Source organism: Rhamphochromis sp. 'chilingali' (assembly GCF_963969265.1).
Source record: "Rhamphochromis sp. 'chilingali' genome assembly, chromosome: 22".
In the NCBI taxonomy this organism is placed as follows: Eukaryota; Metazoa; Chordata; class Actinopteri; order Cichliformes; family Cichlidae; genus Rhamphochromis; species Rhamphochromis sp. 'chilingali'.
In genome coordinates, this window is record NC_137950.1 from 18,973,381 (window position 1) to 18,988,148 (window position 14,768).

A 14,768-nucleotide genomic window follows, 5' to 3' on the forward strand; every position below is an offset into this window, starting at 1 on the left:
CCTCAGCTTTATACATCTGACCCATATATTAATACGTCCTTTCAAGCCCCTTCAGAAGAGACAACTCTGGAGCCCCAACATCTGTTTTCAGATGGCAGACTTTTATCCCATTTTTCCATCGACCCCCACTAACTCTCTTTTCCATTCCCCGTCCTGTTCTCGAGTCGCGAAAGAAACTACAGGAGCCCAACTTTCATGTGTGTTTTTGTGTGAGCCAGAGTGATGTTTCCTCTTCAGAGGTACTGGAGGAGAGAGAAACTGTTCACACTAAAATGCTAATTAAGTGCAGTGTGGCAGACAAGGACACTTGAGAGTGTATGCATTAGCAAATTTTAACTCCCTGCAAACCAAACAGTTTGTTCTGGGCTAATCTCCCAATGATGGAGGCAAGAACAACAGTGGGAACCAGAGAGGGTAAAATATATAGACTTGCTATGCAAGTGGAAGTGAGAGACAGAGGAGCTCGGTTCTCTCTTTCATCACATAGACAGCGCAGCTTTAACAGAGGGAAGCGTCTCTCCTGCCATATTTTTTGCCTTCGTATAGGTGCCATATGGTATCTGTAAGGGAGAGTCATTTTGTGCTATGCAGTGAATTATTCTGTGGATTAGTACTGGCATTTAAATGCTCTTGGCTTTAAATCTTGTCTGTTTTAGATCTTAAGTACATTCCTTGGCATCCTGCTCCCCTGCTCAAGTTGGCCTTTTCCCCTGGCCAACACATTTTTGAAACTGCAGAGCTTAACGGGAGAGCAAAAGGCCGCCATCTGAAGAGACCCTGAAGCTGATCTTGAATTACTTTTAGTGAGATACCGCTTGTATCAAACCAATTGTTCCAGTGTTGTGATGCCAGCGAACCTTAACCTAAACTTGAGGTTAAAACCTCCTCTTTCTTCTTTTTTTTAGCTACTACCTTAGTCTTTGCTGCCTCTGATGGTTATACAGGCTTGTGGTGTGACACACCCTCCCGTCAGATGTTGGCTTTATTGTGTGATGAAGATGACCGAGTATATTTGGTTCTGACCTTCTAGCTTCTAGCATCTCTATATTTCACAAATACCTCAAGAGACCTGTTTAACATCAGGGAAAAATATCCACCAGTTTAAAAATTGAGTAATATTTAAACCAGAGAAAATGTTTTAGGAATAAATCCTGCAGGAGTCAGTAAGCGATGTCTCTGCCCAGTTGTTAAGACCAGCATTCGTGGCACATTTATGTTGCCCCGGGGATGCCGGCTGACATGATAGCCCCCTTTTCCTCATCTCCAAGCGTCCTTTAGAGAGACGGGCCCTCCCTTCTGTTTCCAGTACAGTTGGCCTCCCTCCAGCCTCCCTCAGAAGAAGTGAATGAATTCCTAGATGTCTGATAAGCTTCACCAGAACATGATTCTTAATGGAAGAGAAGAAGAAGAGGCAGATGCTATCAGCGCGCCTGAATTGCCTCGCAGTCAGATCAAACATCCTAAAAGGGCGGTGAATGCTCAATCATGTTGTGAGGTTGTTACACATTTATCTTCTCTGTTGGTTTAATTGAACTTGTTTCCAAATGAAACCAACTGGCCGTTTCAATGCAAACAAAACATCATTAGCATTGTGAAAATCCCAGTTGTTTTGTAGCGCTCATTTTCCTTTGAAATGAAAAGCCTTAAATTAGCTCTTTTCATCCTTGTAATTTTTCCCCCCTCCACTCAAGGCACTTTGTGACACCATTAATCACTTACCTCTGTTTATTTGTCATCATTCTTTCTCCTGTCTATTGAGCCAGAGCCTAACACAGATTCACCCACAGCTCCACTACCCCACAGCACAGTAGGTGTGAAAGGCCTTGTTTGTCCCCCGTGTGTTTGTGTGTAAAACAGCACGACCTTCACGATCGGGGAGTAAAATATATCTCGCGACACTAGCGTAGCATGCCAGAGGTGTCTTGATGGAGATGGAGTCATACTGAGCTAATGAAGCTCCAAACCTCAGCTATCGATCCACCTCGCAACGGTGCTTTACAGAGATAACAGAGGAGGAGAGCACTGTGTGGCATCACGGGCGCTCTGATCTGTGTGACATCTAATTCTGTGTAATGAACCCTGTGCACCAGAGAGCGTGATGGGGGGGCTGTCTATGATAATGACAGGGATAGCATGGCCTGGGAGTCTTTTGAAACACTGGAGGTTAGCTTGCAGGGCTTTGCTATGAAAAAGGTTATGTATCGCTAGAGTAAATGCCAAAAAATGTTTTTTAAAAATTGAAATCGTGCTGCTGTGTCTGATTTCATGCAGGTCTTAGTCGAATGCTGCAGTCTTGTAGCTGCTCTTAGTTGTCAAATGTCTCTCCTGCTCTACACTTTAACTCCATTCTTGTCTACTCTTTACATTTGGCAGCTCAAAGAGGAGTCTCAGGTTTTTATTCTGATGGCATGATAGACTTTTTGTGTGATTGAAGCTTTTCTTTACTTGAATTGAGGGTCTCAAGTCACATTAGGCCGCCCTCTGCTGAAACTAGGAAAAAAGAAAAGCATGTGAAACCGCTGCTCGTGTTTGGGTAATAGATAGAAATCGAGCAGCAAGATCACAAACTGTGAGCAGTGTATCAGAGCGATGATGTGGTTTGTAGTCAGCTAGTGTGACATTGTGCTAAACAGGGTGAAGGCACACAGCTAGAATAATGATTTGTATTTTCAAGCACAGCGCACAAGTTCTTCTGTTGGCCACAAAGGATCGCAGTGGGGGAAAAAATATAGAAGTTCATGCGATGACTGTATTTGCAAACAACTGCTTTTGAGATCTAGCCATAGCCTGGGTGGACCATGTGACCACCACTTCCAAAGAGATGTGCAACGAGCAATCACGTCAGCGATTCCCTGGCAACTTCCAATTGCTTGGGAACAATACATATTGCCCAACTGGTTGGCCAGAACAATGACTGTTCCCAGAGGGAACTGCACTGAAAACTACCTTGTGATTGCATTGGCTGCCCGATAGAGAGGTATTATTCGTCACTCCAGGGAACACTTCTCCACTGCTTTAGAGTCCAGTGGCAGCATGCTTTGCACCACTGCATCCAACACTTAAATTGCATTTGGGGATGTAAGGCTTGGATGCAGCTGCCCAGCCATGAAGCCCATTCCATGAAGCTCTCTATGCATTGTTCTTGAGCTAATCTGAAGACCACGTGAAGTGTGGAGGTCTGTAGTGACTGACTCTGCAGAAAGCTGGCGAACTCAGCATCTGCTGACCCCACTCTGTGATGTTACATGGCCTACCACTGCATGGCTGAATTGCTGTTGTTCCCAGTCACTTCCACTTAGTTACAGTACAACTAACAGCTCACTGTTGTGGCCCATTGAAGTGATTGAATCACCTGAATCCAGTGATTTGGATGGGTGAGCGTATACTCTTGGCAATGCAGTGTATGTTCTATTTAATATTGGTCCACCACTTCCTGAGGGACATATGTGTTTACACCAGCAGCTAGTTGCTAATATTGTTTCTCTGCCATTTGTTGCTTGGCAGTCAAAATATCATAACAGCTGCCTGCTGTACCTGGAAAATTTAACTTTGGCCTTTTAAGTGAAGCTAAACTGTGAAGTGGTGGGATAAAAGATGTAACAAAGATCTCTAGGGCAGCAGGCGACAGCAATGTTAGCATTTCTTTGTGTTTATCACTACAAGAAACCTTTTACACATTGGATATGCTCATTTCATACATATGGAAATATTGAGAAAATCCTCTACAAATCTGTGATTAGTGGTTTTATAAATAAAACTAAGATCTGGAGATTTGATTAAATTTAGTGCAATTGCCATGGACGTAATTACTCTTTTCACTGAGGTGGTGATAGTTTAAATTCTTTCCATCATTCTTGAGTAATAGGAAGTGTCAAATAAAACCTTCACGACACACTACTTTGAACACTCCCCCTTATTCCTGCAGAATTAAATTAGACCTAAAAAAAAAGAAGCTTTTTCTTTTCCATGACCACCTCTGCTGCTGGCGCAAATGAAAATGCCCTTCCCAAAATAGATCATTTTTACCCTTCAGATGTCCACTTTTATTTTAAGCCCAGTGACACCATGCCATCCATCACACCCAGCTTTTCAGATGTGAGCAGCCCCAGGGAAAACACTGATACAATGCAGAGGAAGTGTGATAGCGTGCTGCTGCTGCTGCTGGTTAGGACCTCTATGGTTAGATTACCACTAATTTCATCTCAGAGTAGCATTTAGACATTTTCTTTCTCTGCCTAAAGTGTAAGTCATTCCTCTTTTTAGCGTAAACATTGAAAATGGATGCTGTGCCTTTCCAGCTCTTCCCTCAAATTACCACTTGACATGGCCAAACATCGCTCTGCATTATTGTCTGCCAGGAAAATGCCTTTCTGAAGGCTTTATTGAATGTTGTGCCTGGGTGGAATTTGTACGAAGTGTACCCAGCACTTTGATCATCTTGACCTGGAAATGTGATCGTCACCCCACTTCACAGAGCTCTCTGACACCTGGGAAACTAGATCTGGTATTCGTGATACACGATCTGCGTCGCAGTGTTAAAGACTTAACTTCTCCCGTTGCGTAGTCAGCACAGACTACTGATGATAACTGGAATTTTGCATGCCTCAAAGTCTGACTTTTTCTCCCCGCAAGCCACAAGATTGGTGTGTCGTTTGGAAGAAACGACCTACATGGTTTTTATGAGCAGGATTCCTGCAATATAATGTACACTATATAATATTTTAAGTGGATTTTTGTTCTTCAAAGCTGAGTTTTTTGACAGATGTTAAAAGACTACATAAAAACTCTTTATTTTCCTTTGCTTTACTTTATTATAGTTTATGTTGGACTGTTTTGCAGGGTTCCTGTAGTTTGGAGCGGAGTTAGATCATCTATCTGTCTGTGTGTCTATCATTTAATTCCTTTTTTCAGGAGGGTGGTCTGATGTATTTTCCATTCACTCTCTATCTGACTGATCTTTTCAGAGCCACTTGTTCTTATTTTTGAGCTAGAGAAGCTTTTAAGAGCCATAGTTTAAAATAACCCTTAATTATCTTATACTGATCCTCAGCTTAACTTTGTTAAAGCCAATCTCTCTTTAAGCCATCTTTCTTCTGATTGGCTGCCCCTCGTAAATAGGAGGTTTGAATAACAATAGGAGGAAGGGGCTACTGTGTTCCAAGCTAAATCGCATGCTTAAGACTAAGGATGCTACAGCTCTTTGAAGAGTGAGTTTGGTAGTCAAGAGTGGAAAATAAAGCCTCCACAGATTGAGCTTTTAATTCACAAGGATTGCTTTACATGCCCATGCATAAAACAAATATCACAAAAAGGGGTCATTTTAGCCTATTGCTAAATGGTTGCAAGGCATGCATATATCAGCTTTTGTGTGTATAAATGAGATGTTATTGCATTGAAATGAAAAATTATATGTTTTTAGAACGTTTTAGGTACAGAAATGCAAAAAAAGTGAGTCATTTTCGCCCATTGCTAGGTGGTGGCTAGGCAGATCAGAACCTGCAAGGACCCTAGGATCTACCTGTGTGTGCATGTAACAGTAATATATACTGTTACCCAAAGTAATAAATAATTTACATAAACATTACACTTTTTACCAGACTAGTATACTAATAGGTTCAAGGTTCAAGGTTCTTTATTATTTGTCACATGCATAGTTATACAAGTATAACACACAGTGAAATGTAGCCTGACACGCTCCTCCTAATAGCTTTTTCTCAGAAATAAAAATGGCTATGCAGACACCCAGTTAAACAAAGTTCATACCAGTAGTCACCCTTCACCCTTTAGTGAAGGCTTCTTTCTCCTCCTGGCTGTCATCATCTCGATGTGTCCCTGTCACCTATTCTTCCTCCTATGTGTTTGTTTACATTCACATACTGAGGTGCTGTTCATAGCCCATGAAACATCTCTTCTCTGAAACATCCTAACCAGATGTCTGTTAGGAAAACTGTATAGCATTAATAACATATTAATAAACATATCGTGCTAATTAGACAATTAACATAATGCATTGAGGTTAAAGTTTATCCAAAGCACCAAAATGGACTTGAAGGTTTAATAAGTATAAATTGTTTTTTTTAGTATTTCAAGCTTATAATCCACTCAAACATCACTTAATCTGCTGCATTTCTGAGCAGTTTAATGCAATAGCACTGGCAGTGGTACTGAGGTTAGAAGTAAATTACACAGAGCCAGTGTGTGATTAGAGAAGCTGGCTTTTAAAGTTCACCACCCCTCGGGATATTTGATCGAGCCACGGGCCTTTGATCAGCGTTAACATTACGGTAACCATGACAGTTTATTTTCAACTACCAAAAAAGACCATTTGTGTCAGAAAACAATCTCCCCTTCCTCTGACACATTGGCACACCGCAAAAGAAAAATGTCAGGGTCAGTGATGGGCCATTAGCCCAGAGTGAGTTCTTTTTGTGCCGGCGGACCCATTGAAAACACCTTTTTAGTCTTCGACAGATGGTACTGTGACCCAGCAACCACAGGATGACCTGAGCCTCAACCTGAAGACTTTTTTCCCCCGAGAAAAACGCCCGCAGGACGTACAAGCTCATCAGAGGAACAAAAATGTCTGGCCAGAGAGCAGAATGACACATGAATGCATAATAAAAAAAATTCACCTCAGCACGGCTGCATTGTAATGCCTTGTACATTTGATTGACTACACAGTCACCCTCTATTCACTGGTATTATACCCTGTTCTTTTTCATAGAGGTCGCTCCTCTATTGCTGCAAATGTCATAGTGCTTTAATGAGAACTGCACTGTAGTCTACAATGGAAGCTTTTCAGCAAGATTAAATGTATCAATGAGCTGAAACTTGCCCCCCCCCCTCCTTCTCCCCTTTGCCCCTATTGTGACACAGTGGTTTTACAGAGCAGCTTGTTGCTGAAAAACAAGGTTAAGAAGATCAGTATCAAAGGAGGAGTGTTTTTGTGTGGCTTGCAGGAGAGTCTCGCTTCAGGTTTCCACCTGAAACACAAAGGTGTTTTCTTACCTGATTTGTATTCATTCACACAATGAGTGGGCCTGCCTCTCTTGTTTCCAAGTAAGGAGAGTCCAGACAAGACTTTTGTTCGCCCTATCATCGGATATGTGCATGTTGCTTCCTCCAGTACAAGCCTTGGAGCTCAGCCACAGGCTTTGTCCTGGATGGATTTTTTCCTGTCCTTTTTCCTCTTCTTTGTTGCTCCGCTTATGTTCTAAGAAACCATTTCAGATAAGTGTTTGAGCACTGCAGTTTCTTTTTTTCCTTTTCCTGCCCTTTGGCTGCTATGTTATTTCAAGATTATCAAGCCATGTCACCCTAAAACTACCTCGTCAGAATCCAAAACCTACAAATTAGCTGTTGGAAGTGTTTCAGTTCACAGGAGCCCGTTACAGTTCAGTCATTTCTGGGCCTATGTACCGTTGTCAAAACACTGATAATTCTGCCTGTGCGCAGGCACTGTACAGATTAATTTGTTTGATTTAGCTGATGTCAGTCAAACCCACGAAATTATAATGTAGTAAATATTTTCTCTTGTTTCAGGGTTTTTTCCTCACTGTGTCCCCGGAGTCGATCGTCAAGGTGGCAAGACACGCTTCCGATAAGAACAACATTTTTTGCATGAACCTCTCGGCACCATTCATCAGCCAATTCTTTAAAGAGCCCTTGATGAAGGTTATGCCTTATGTCGACATCTTGTTCGGCAACGAGACGGTAAGTGAAACGAGACGTGCATTCAAGCCTCTTTAGGACAGATATTTCCAGCTTATTATATTTGTTTTTGCAAATTTTACAATTGAAATTGACAAATTCTTATATTTGGCTTTGAGACAAGCTGATTTAGCTGCTTTTCCCTCTTCCTTTCTTTTGATTGGCTGCACTTTGCAAACAAGAGATGTGAACAGCAGGTTTACAAGTGCACAGCTGCTGCTCCTGAATGAGATTTCCATAGTAAGGATGTCCCTCTTCTCTTTGACGTCATACATGGGGAGTATGTAGAGCAGTCTGAAGCCTGAGATTTCGGTTCACAGACGTTACCTGAATAAATGCTGACCTCATAAGGTGGCACTTTAGCCAGGTTTAATATGGTCACCATTGTAACAGTATGTATGACAGCTTGGATTACCGCCAAATCCTTCAATGTGACCTCAAATCAACAGCTAGGTGGCAATCAGATTTTCCAAAAGGACAATGATCCCAAACTGAAATGGATAAAGCAGGCTAACATTAACCATCTGGAATTGGCTTCCACACGCCTTGACCTCAACCCTATTGAAAATTTGTGGACTATGCTTAAAACTTAGGTCCAAACCAAGAAACCAACCAATTTAGAGGAACTTGAGCAGTGAAATATCTAGCCAGAATTAAGCCAGAAGCTTGTTGAGGGTCAGCAAAAGCATCTGGTTGAGGTTCAGTTTGCTAAGGAAGATTCAACCAAATATTAGTAGGGGTATATATTTGAGCCTGTATGTATAATTTTACCTTGTGCAACAATTTCTTGTTTTTTAGTCGATAAAATGTGAAATCATTCCGCTTTATGCATAGTCACGCTAACATTGCGCATTTAGCCTTTTTGTCTCACCACAGCGTGTGTCAGATTTAGTACAGTAGCATTGAATGAACAAAAACTGAAGCATAATACTCTTGATATAGATATTATACATAAACTACCTATGTTCTTAAACACTCAGATATGAAAGTGTGGAGATATCAATCATTTATTTACTTAAGCCTTTTTTTCTGCTTAAACAGTTTAGTGTTATTCAATGAACTATAACACCTGTTTATCGCATTTCTGTGTTTTCTCTCGCTGGGGGTTCGTCCTGTCTGAGTGCTTCATATGTCGCCATGTTTAAAGTAAAATCAAAGGGCTGTGTCCGACCTTTGATTCCACTTATTGCTCTCCTCAGTATCCATTTAACGTCTCACTTCTCGCTCACTATTAAGAGATGAATAAAACCGAGCGCGTTAATCAATCATCTCACTTGCGTCACCATTCCATCCCAGTTGATCTATCGATTTTTCTCCGCTTTGTGGAAGCGAGTAGGTGATTTGAGGTCAAGCTGTGGTCACAGAGTGTGCTGCTGCTGGGAAGTATCCTCTAACAGAGCAGACGAGCTTAACTCTGAGGACAAACTGCACCTTTGGGGGCAGGCGCAAAGCAGAGGGAAGTGGAGTGGATGTTCACTGGGCTGAACTTGCCTCCCCACTGCTAAAGTTACTAAACAGAGCCCTGTCTTCAGGTTAGAGATGGGGTCTGCAGACCGGGACAGAGCTGGAAGAAACTGCTCAGCATTTGAGGATTTATTGCCATTGCTGACTTCAGCTTTTTTCCCCTCTTTTCCATTCCCAACATAAGACCTCCCTTTTACATATGCACCTCTCTCTCTCTCTCTTGCTTCCTAATTGCTGTGAGGAACGATTCTGTCTCCTTAAACCGTGCTGTACATTTTGCAAGCGTTATGTATTTTCTAGTGGGTGGTACTGTAACTGTTTGTTTAAGAAGTTTGCTCACACCTCCAGTCATTACGATTTAATGACTCCGGATAATTGCAATGTATGTTTGTTGAAGTAGATTATCTTTCGGAGACTCTGTCAGGGCTCGCTTTCTGAAATTGAACCTGGCTAAGAACACCAAAATAAGAGTTTCAGTGAAAAGAAACAGAGGGCTGATTAACTGCTCAGCCGCCTCAAGCAGTGAGATCTTCAAGGGTCTGTATAGGACTAATGCCTGTCCAGAGTGTTTTGACTCCTTTTGGCTCCCCCACCCCCTCACCTCTGTATTGGCTGCTGGGAGGGGGGAATGACTGCTCATACAGTCGAGCCCCAGACCTCCCATTGTGCACAAGCCAGACAAGGTTGCCGGTCATGCAGTGGTGCATGGTGAGTGACAGGCAACAGAGCCGCCTCGCCCACGCTTGCCCCTTCCAGCCCCCCCGGCCGTCCTCTCGCCCCAGCTTCCACCCCCAAATGTGATGGATAACCCTCAGCCCGCGATGCTTTCATAACAAGTCAGTGACAGTCAGGATCATGCAGGCTGACTCCTATAGCCTTGCAGAATGTGCCATAAGGGAAGGCTAATGTGTCTGCTTGTCTCTGCCTTCCTCTCCCACACTTACTGAGTCACGATACAGAGCTAGTCTCACTTGGGGAAAAAAATGTTTAAAGCAGCTGTAAGATCTCATGTTTTGAAAATGACATGTAATAAATTTGAGCGAGATCGTTTTTGATTGCCACCTTATTTTTCCACGACTGGGAACTTATTTCAGCCAGATCACAACTCACGTTTAATCATTTTTAAATTCCCAAACAGTTTTGCAACACGGCAGACTTCAAAACATGTCAATAGCCTCTGTTTCTTCTCTTGTTTTGTTTTTCCTCTCCTGCCAGCTTCTGATGTTGAAATGTGTCTGTGTTTGAGTCTACCCTGGGTAATTCTGCTATAACTGCTGGTACTTGTTTTAAACCTGGCATCAGCAGGCCCTGCCTGCTCTATCGGCAGCCTCGTGCTTATATAACAGTCTCCCATCCATCCTGTAATTACTGCCTTTTTGGGGCATAGTGTAGTGTCTGTTCCTTCACTGCTGAGGGGAGGTGGAGGAGGAGGAGGAGGGGGGCAGTGCGGTTTCTGCGTTGGCAGGACCTCGGAGGTGGTGCCGGCAGAGGCGCATAGACATCAGACGCTACTTCTCTTAATTGGCAAACATGTCGTGTGATAACCTGGGAACAGCACCGGCCTAATTGAGTCCTCCTGTGCTGTCCTCCTCTGACTACCTGACATGGAACCCAGGGCATTACATTTCCCTCCATTTAATGGCCGCAGTTAATTAGGCCCGAATGAGGGAATCATTACCGCTGGAAAAACCACATGCCAGTGGATTCGCCGATAAAATTAGCCACAATTTGCTTTTGCTATTTGAGCATGAGAGATAAACCACACAATGGGGGGGGAGGGAGGACTGGACCATTACTGGTGGATTTGTATTGTGGCATTTTAGGCATATCATAGACAAATGGAACGATTAATCAAGGCTGAATTATTCACCCTGACTGATATTTCTTTTAGCCAGGATTCACAGCTTTCTCAATTTAGATCAGTCCGTGTGCTTCGGCTTCACTTCCCCTGTCAGAATGTTTTAAAAATGCGCTTCCTTAATAAAACAGTGCTGCAGATGATGTGCTTAGTTTTTTGCCCCACAGCCAGTACCGAACAACCTCCTCACTTCTCAGCCATTAACATTATATACCACCCCCATACAGGAGCTCTGCATGCTTTCCATTGCTGTCCAATGCATTCTGCACCTCCACACTCAGAGGGAGCTTATTTATATGGGTCCCAGCCCCGTCTTCCAAACGAGAGACAGCCATTGTAATTGAATACTCAATAGGTGAGCCATTTAACAAAAGTGGAAATGGCGTTCGGCTATGTATTAATGTGCTTCGCCGAGGCAAAAGGAGCCATCATCATTTCAATGTTCAAGCTGTTTTAAAAGAGCATTTAGCCTGCCATCTCTCCAGGCCATGAGAGCAAAATGACACGGATTTCTTCCTCCTCTGTACTTTGTGCGAATGTTCCTCGCCTAATATTTTGTATGGTTATCTTGCTTATTTTCCCATCCATCCTTCAGCACCTCTCAGTGATCTAGGTGGAGGGATACAAGCAATTCCACAGAAGGTTATTGTCATGAAAAGCCCCTCAGGTCTTTTGGCTCTCAGCCCTATTTTTCTCCATCTACATGCATTGTGCGTATTTGTGTGTGCATGGGGTGGAAGGGGGGATCTCTAATGATTTTTCCAGGACAGACTAAAGTAGATGTACAAGTGTGTATGTGTGTGTGTATACATATATATATATATATATATATATATATATATATATATATATATATTTATTTATTTTAGGGGTGCAACGATATTCGTATCGATATTGAACCGTTCGATACAGTGCTTTCGGTTCGGTACGCATATGTATCGAACAATACAACATTTGTAATTTATTTTATCAACTTTCCTTCTGACGATGCTGTCTGTGTGGAGCGCTCAGTGAATCTGCGTTCGACTACTCCGCCTAGGCTGCACTGTCGAGCGCAGATCCACTGAGCGCTCAACACAGACAGCATAGTCAGAAGGAAGAGCGCAGGGCACCTCCCCCACCCTCATTCAGATCTGGCGTTTGGAATTATTTTGGTTTTCATGTGACGTATGACCCTGAAGGTAAGCGAGTCATGGACTAAAGTAAAACAGTATGTTGGATGTGCCATGCAATGCTCAATTACATGGGTGGGAACTAGTGTGTTAGCGCAGTTTGCTCGTTAACGTGTTGGCCGTCTAGCCCCACGCACGGGGCGATCGGCGGTAGCTCGTTAACGGAGATTTGCCATGTTGTGGTGTTAAGGTCATTTCAACGAGATTAACCTGAAAGCACTAGTGGGAACACGACGAATATGACTGCACATTTACGCCGACATCATCCTAGTGCAAAGACAAAAACAACAAGCATGCTACTAACTTTAGCCGAGTCATTTAGACAGCTGTTAGCACATGATTCTCCTTATGCTGCTGAGAATATAGCCCAGAAGAAGCGGATAGTATAGCTTTTATTTTGGAAAGAGACATTTCTCTGTAATAAACTCTCTTTTCCAAAGATGAGTGATTCCTCAATCAGATACAGGGCTTGCAATATCGCTAGCCTGACATCCTGGGGCTAGCGATTTTTTCAGTCGGGCTACCAAAATCTATCTCTTCCCTGCCTGTCGGGCTATTGTAGGAAAAATATATGTCAATGCTTTTGCATTCTTTCAGAAATGTAGCTGGGTAATTATGTCATTGGCATCGGTGAGCCACTGTCAATATGTGACATATTGAAATCGCGTTTGAATTTGCGCTTGTTTTTTTGCTTTCACTTTGCAATCGTGCGAACTGTGTATAGAGAGCGACAGCACTGATCTGTGAGTGATGATAATTTGTGCACCAATTCCTCTGACATCGTCTTATTAATCGTTAGCTTACTATGCAAACATGACAAGTGAAATCTCCCGCAGCTTAAACATGTGAGAGGTTGATCGCGCAGAGAATCGCTGAGCTAATGTGAGTGCGTGTGTAAAAGCAGCAGGATTTATATTTGACTACGATGACCTGGATGACTGAGAACCTTCACAAACAGATATATATTTTAGTTCTGCTGAGCCAAATAAGACAGGTCAGGGTGAAGAAGTGACAGCCAAAGAAAAGCTTACCACAAAACGGAGAAGTTATGACAAATCAGACTATAAGGCAAAAAGAAAGTGCAGCTTTATGGTTTCATGGACAAAAGAATTTCTGTGGCTGCAATATGACAAGCTAAATAACCAGGGCTGCACATAAGTGGTCCGCAGGTGCGCATTCGCTGTCAAAATAAAAAACACGCACAAGGGTTAGGGTTAAATTTAAAAACTGTACTTTTGAATTAAAATATATATTTATAATTTTAATAAATGACAAATTAAAAAGGCATGAACATTTTTTTTGTATCGAAAAAATATCGAACCGTGACACCAAAGTATCGAACCGAACCGAACCGTGAATTTTGTGTATCGTTGCACCCCTAATAAATATATATATATATATATATATATATATATATATATATATATAGTGTGTGTGTGTGTGTGTGTCTGTCTGTCTGTCAATGTGTGAATGGAAAAAAAGGGTGGCAGAGGAGATACATGGGCAATACGGCGTCATTTCTTAACATCTCTCTAGATTCGTCATCTGGCTTTGTTTGTTTGATAGACTGCTTGGAAGCCTTATCTCTGTGGTGAGACCCGTGGCTGTTTATCACCTCAGTGACGTATGCGGGACTGTGGAAGTACGTGCTCTCTGCTGTCAGTATGTGTAGGTGATGGCAAGTTCACTAAAGGGCCCTTAGGGTATTGATGGGTGTTTTTTTTGCACAAAAAAAGAGGAAAAAGAAAAAAAAGAATAGGAAAAAGAGTTTCCCCTTGACAGCTCACCCACAGCAGACTCGAGATGTGCTTCTCAACGGTAGCTTGGGGAAAATATGCCGTCTACTGCCTAAAACAAAGAGATGCGAGAGTCAGATTAGCGTGTTACTGAAACAGCTTTCCTTTTAGGCTCTTCTCTCTCTCCTCTCCTGTCAGAGCTGTCTGCAGAGAACGAGGGTGGTGGTGGTGGGGGGAGAACATGAGACATTAACCTCTATGTGTTTATTCACAAGGCCCCACAGGCCAACTGGGAGGATGAACACAGAACCATCTCTAAAGCCGGCGAAGCGGAACAATCACAATGTGTCATTGGAGGAAAAGACATGAAGTATTAGCTGCCGCTCTCCTTTGTGTCTTTCACAACTGAATTTTAATTTAATGTGCTATTTCTGTGATGAGTCACATGCCTTTCGTTCAGCGCCAGAGTACATTGACCCTCAGTGTGACGTACAGTCAGTGAGTTGTATGATGAGTCATAGCCGCATTAGCTGTGATGATTGGCTAAATGCAAAGGCTGCCTTGCTTTTATTTTTGCTCTTTTTACTTATTTCTTTTCTCTTTTTCTTTTCCTGAATACTACCTCATACATCCGCCCTCCCCAAGACAATTGAAATCAATTGTTTTCTTTTTCTTCTTCTTCTCTCACTACTATAATCACTATTACATGCAGCTGGGGATAAGAAATCACATTAAACATTCTTGGATTTAAAAAAAATATGTAATATGTTGGCACTGTTGAATTTCCTTAATTGTCGTGTGTACTTTGCTTTAATTGCATCAGTCATT

General features: G+C 42.4%; 1 protein-coding gene across 3 annotated transcripts in view; it reads left to right on the forward strand.

Moving 5' to 3' along the window:
* The window catches only part of adkb (adenosine kinase b), a 131,769-nt gene that overhangs the window by 78,651 nt on the left and 38,350 nt on the right, over window positions 1-14,768 (forward strand). For 2 of the 3 annotated variants that reach the window (XM_080873504.1, XM_080873505.1), the window contains one exon: window positions 7,543-7,713. The exons of the other annotated variant lie outside the window; for it this stretch is intronic. In XM_080873504.1, coding sequence (XP_080729630.1) covers window positions 7,543-7,713 — 171 coding nt within the window. The remainder of the gene's footprint in view (window positions 1-7,542; window positions 7,714-14,768) is intronic. 3 annotated transcript variants of the gene reach the window in all.